Source organism: Condylura cristata, unplaced genomic scaffold, assembly GCF_000260355.1.
Source record: "Condylura cristata isolate star-nosed mole 26May11 unplaced genomic scaffold, ConCri1.0 scaffold00038, whole genome shotgun sequence".
In the NCBI taxonomy this organism is placed as follows: domain Eukaryota; kingdom Metazoa; phylum Chordata; class Mammalia; order Eulipotyphla; family Talpidae; genus Condylura; species Condylura cristata.
Window position 1 is genome coordinate 8,491,389 of NW_004567139.1, and position 4,210 is coordinate 8,495,598.

Genomic DNA, 4,210 nt, shown 5'->3' on the forward strand with positions numbered 1-4,210 from the left:
GGGCGCCCTGCAGCTGGGCGTGCAGCGTGTTGTGCAGCTGCCCCTGCTCCAGCACGGCCCCCACGCGCTGCTCCAGGACGTCCCAGGTCAGCTGGGCGGGCAGCTTGCCGATGACCAGCCGCAGCTGCTCCATGTTGTTCACCACCACGCACAGCTGGGCGGGCACAGGATGCGGGTCCAGCAGCCGCTCTGCGGCCCGCCCCGTGCCCGCCCCGCCGCGGCCCGGCCTTACCATGTTGGCTGCCTGGCCCTGGTCCTTCTGGCCCGCAGAGAGCGCACGGGCCCGGGCCTTGATGAGGCTGCAGTACACCAGGGCCAGCCGGCAGGTGTCCTGGGTGGGTTAGAGGGCATCTCAAATGGGGGGGCTGCAGGAGGGGAGCATGGGCACCCTGGCCACTGGGGGGGGCCTTGAGGCCGCCGGGGTGGGCAGGCACAAGGTTGCCCCGGAAGGGTGGAGGATGCCGCACCTCCACGAACTTTACAGTGATCATGAAGGCCACCTCGGGGTCGGGCCAGTCCAGCTGCCGGGCCGTGTGGCTGATCTGGGCGAAGCAGGTGGACAGATCCACTGCTGAAGTGCTGTGCTTGGTCAGCTCACCCAGGGGCACGAGCTGGGGGCAGGGGAGAGGCTCAGGGCTGGAAATGCAGGCCGGCCCCAGCCAGTCCTCCACAGGCTGCAAGACTCGGTTTGCAAAGGGGAGCCACAGTGAGCCCCGAGGGTGTCAGGAGGCAACGGTGTGTCCTCAGCTGCCTCAAGAGCACCTTCCCGTCAGGCCACCCCATCCTGCAAGGTCCCGGAGGTGGGAGCCGAGCCCCAGGCCCGCCCCCGCGCCAGCCGCAGCCCCAGGATGGAGAGCACACTGGCGGCCCGGCCCACCTCGTCCATCTGCACCGCCCGCTGCACCCGCTCCAGGGCCACGCTGTACGTCTTCTGCAGCCAGGAGGGGATGGCTAACTGGAACCAGCGGTGGAAACTATCCAGGGCCAGGCCTCGGTCCCTGCGGGGAGCCTCGGCTCAGCCGGGACGGCCCCTCGGCCTCCCCACCCCGCGCCCGCAGCCGCTGCCCACCCCTGCACGGAGCCCTGGCCCAGCTGGCAGAACTCCTTGAGGCTGACGTAGAGCTGGAAGACGTTCTCGCCCATCTCGGGGGACACGGGGCTGTGCACCGTCGCCATGTGGTCCTGGACCCGCTTGGCCACCTGCAGAGGGAGGGGGGGTGGGCTGGGGCCGCGCGCGGGGCGTGGCGGGGTCGGGGACACTCACCAGCCACTGCAGCTCTGAGAAAGCCGTGGCGAAGACATCGATCTTGAGGACCCTAGAGGGAAGGCAGCTGACTGTGACCCCAGACTCGGGCTCTGAGCCCGGCGCCCCCACGCCGCCTGCTCACTTCTGGAAGACTTTGTTCCACGTGCGCTGGCACTGGTGCAGGTCGCCGATGACGTCCTGCAGCAGGCTCAGCAAGGCCGCGCCCACCTCCAGCGGGCCCTGAGGGGACAGAGATGCCCTGAGTGGAGGCCGGGGTGCGGGGGAGCTGGGGAGACGTGGGGGGGGCCCAGGGGACAGGCACCCGCCGCCCGGCCCCTGCCGAGCCCTCACCTGCACCATGGGCTGGTGGTGCTGCTGCTTCAGGTGGAACCAGTCGACGGTGCCAGCCTGTGGGCGCAGGGCGTGAGCGCGGGGCGGGGCTCTGGCCCAGGCCCGCCCCTCCCCGCGGCCGCGCCATACCCGCAGGGCCTTAGTGACCAGGTGGAGCAGCGGCGGGCTGTCGGGGCACAGCTCTCCAAAGGCCTTCATTTTGCACATCTGCACCAGCACCCTGAGGACGCAGAGCGGGGTCCCAGGGGCCTGCGCCCCCGCCCCCCACTCCTCCTCCCGCAGGTGCCCCACTGGGGGGGGGGCGGGGGGCATTACCTGAAGAGGGATTGCAGCCGCACCGGGGAGTCGGTGACGGACAGCGGGAAGACAGCCCGGAAGTTCCGGACCAGGGTCAGGCCGTAGGCCAGCAGCGAGCTGAACGAGGCGGCCAGCTCCTCCAGCTGCAGCCGGGGTGGGGGACCGTGAGGTCACAGCGCTCCCCAGCGCCGCCCCGCCCCGCCCCGCCGCCCCGCCCACCTGCTCCTCCCGGAGGCGGCCCTGGATCCACTGGTACTCGATGCTAGTGATGGGGTGCAGGAGGCAGCTGCTGGGGATCTCCAGGCTCTGGTAGAGACGGCTGTAGGCCAGCCACTGCCTGCGGCAGACAGGGGCCCTCAGCCCGGCCGCGGGGCGCCTCCCTCCTGTTGCACCCGCCCCCCAAGTCTCCGGCGGACCCCCTGCCCCAGGGGGCTGAGGGCAAGCACGGACTCTGCTGCTCCCGCGGGCGCTTCCCCAATGCACGATGCCCCCATCTGCACAGACAGAAGAACGCGGACTCCGTGTCGTGTCTGGTTTGGGACTTGAGCCCGAGGGCCTGTGGCTGCTGATGCCTAGGGCAGCGGGAGTGGAGGCGGGACCCAGCGGCCCCCAGGCAAGGAGCTGCGGCCCTGCAGTCAGACTAGACCCTCAGGGCCTGAGCAGCTCCAGTGTCCAGGCTCCTGCCTGCCCCTCTCAGGGGTGCCTACTTTCCTGAGCCTGGGAGCTGCCTCCCCCTTGCCAGCCTCCACCCTCACAGGCGAGCGCCAGCCTGGTCCCAGGCGCCCCTTCGCTCCTCCTCCCCAAGTCTACACTCCTCATGCCACTGAAAGGTCTTTGACCTCGAGTGTGGCCCGTCCTGGCCCCCGCATCTCCGCACTGGGGAGGTCAGCCCCTCAGCACCAGGAGGGCGGCGCACAGGTCTGCAACCGGGCGGCGGCGGCCCCAGGGACCCGAGACAGTGCCTGCCGGCTCGGCATACAAGAGCTGGCAGTTGGGGGGCCGCCCTGGGGTGCAGGGTTCGAGCCTCAGCCCTATAAAGCTGTCATAGCCACTGCGGCCTGAGTGCCATCCCCGGCCAGGGCGGGACCCCCAGGGCACAGCAGACCTCCCCGGTCTCCCCTCAGCAGTGAGTTTCAGTCAACCTGTGTGTTCTCCACCCACTGTCTCTGGGGAGTCCTCTCATCCCCCACCTCTGGCCTACATGCTGGCTCTTGGATGAGTAAAAAGAAAAACTATAGATGCAGTTGGGGCCAAGACCGTGCCCCGCGGGCCGGGCACTCACGCCAGGGACTGGTGGAAGTCAGACAGGTCCTTCTGCGTGGCGTGGAGGAAGAGGACGGTGGTGGCCTGGGGACTCAGCGACCCATCCCAGGAGGTGCTGCCCGCCTGAGGGACATAGGACATGTCAGGAGGGGGCGCAGCCTGGCCCCAGCAGGCCGCCTGGGGGGGCCCGTACCTGGTGCTGGGCGACCTCGTGGGACACGAGCTGCTGCAGCAGGTGGAGGTGCACGGAGTAGCAGGGCTGGGAGCGACTGGCCTCGGTGGCTCTCTGTGGGGCCGTGGGGTGAGCAGGGCCCGCGCCGTGCCACCCGCCTCCCCCCACAGCACGGCCCCGGGGAGCCCCCGCCGGGGCCCCAAGTCTACCCGCTTATGGATGAGCTGGAACTGGAGGTGGCACTGGCCGCGGTCTGGGTAGGTCTCGGTGCGGGGCTCCAGAGGGTACCACTGGTCCTCCCGGCAGTGCAGGTCCTGGGCCAGCACAGACGCCCGCCATGGGCAGCATGAGGTGCCTGGCGGGGAGCACGGCCCCGGAGTCCCCCCGCCCCTTTCACGGCCCCTCTGATGCCACCGACCTGCAGCCTCAGCACCACGTTCCCCAGAAAGTCATCCTGGCCCTTGTCCTTCCGGGCCTCCTTAAAGATCCTGTCCCAGATCAACAAGACAAAAAATAAGACACTAAAGCTCTGACAAGCACCTGGACAACATGGATCTAGTGGACATCTATAGGATACTGCACCCCAGAAAATCCACATGGATCATTCTCTAGGATTGACCACATACTGGGTCACAAGATAAACATCAATAGATACACTAAGATCGAAATCATACCAACTATTTTCTCTGACCACGAAGGAATCAAACTAGAAATAAACCATATGGAGAAGGCAAGAAACCCACCTACCACGTGGAAACTAAAACCCACCCTACTGGAAAACCAGTAGGATCAATGAGGAGATCAAAGATGAAATTAGAAAATACTTGGAGAAGAATGACAATGACGACACAAGTCTCCAAAACATATGGGACACATTAAAA

General features: G+C 67.1%; 1 protein-coding gene across 1 annotated transcript in view; it reads right to left on the reverse strand.

Annotated features, from left to right (window-relative positions):
• Positions 1-4,210, reverse strand: part of UNC13D (unc-13 homolog D (C. elegans)) — a 15,059-nt gene that overhangs the window by 4,860 nt on the left and 5,989 nt on the right. Inside the window, exons 9-23 of the mRNA XM_004693387.2 lie at positions 3,748-3,817; positions 3,539-3,643; positions 3,351-3,443; positions 3,177-3,280; positions 2,114-2,231; positions 1,913-2,037; positions 1,727-1,817; positions 1,598-1,654; positions 1,389-1,486; positions 1,265-1,316; positions 1,070-1,200; positions 878-998; positions 468-611; positions 233-331; positions 3-154 (exon numbers count right to left, since the gene is read on the reverse strand). Of these exons, the coding sequence (XP_004693444.1) occupies positions 3-154; positions 233-331; positions 468-611; positions 878-998; positions 1,070-1,200; positions 1,265-1,316; positions 1,389-1,486; positions 1,598-1,654; positions 1,727-1,817; positions 1,913-2,037; positions 2,114-2,231; positions 3,177-3,280; positions 3,351-3,443; positions 3,539-3,643; positions 3,748-3,817 (1,560 nt within the window). The remainder of the gene's footprint in view (positions 1-2; positions 155-232; positions 332-467; positions 612-877; positions 999-1,069; positions 1,201-1,264; positions 1,317-1,388; positions 1,487-1,597; positions 1,655-1,726; positions 1,818-1,912; positions 2,038-2,113; positions 2,232-3,176; positions 3,281-3,350; positions 3,444-3,538; positions 3,644-3,747; positions 3,818-4,210) is intronic.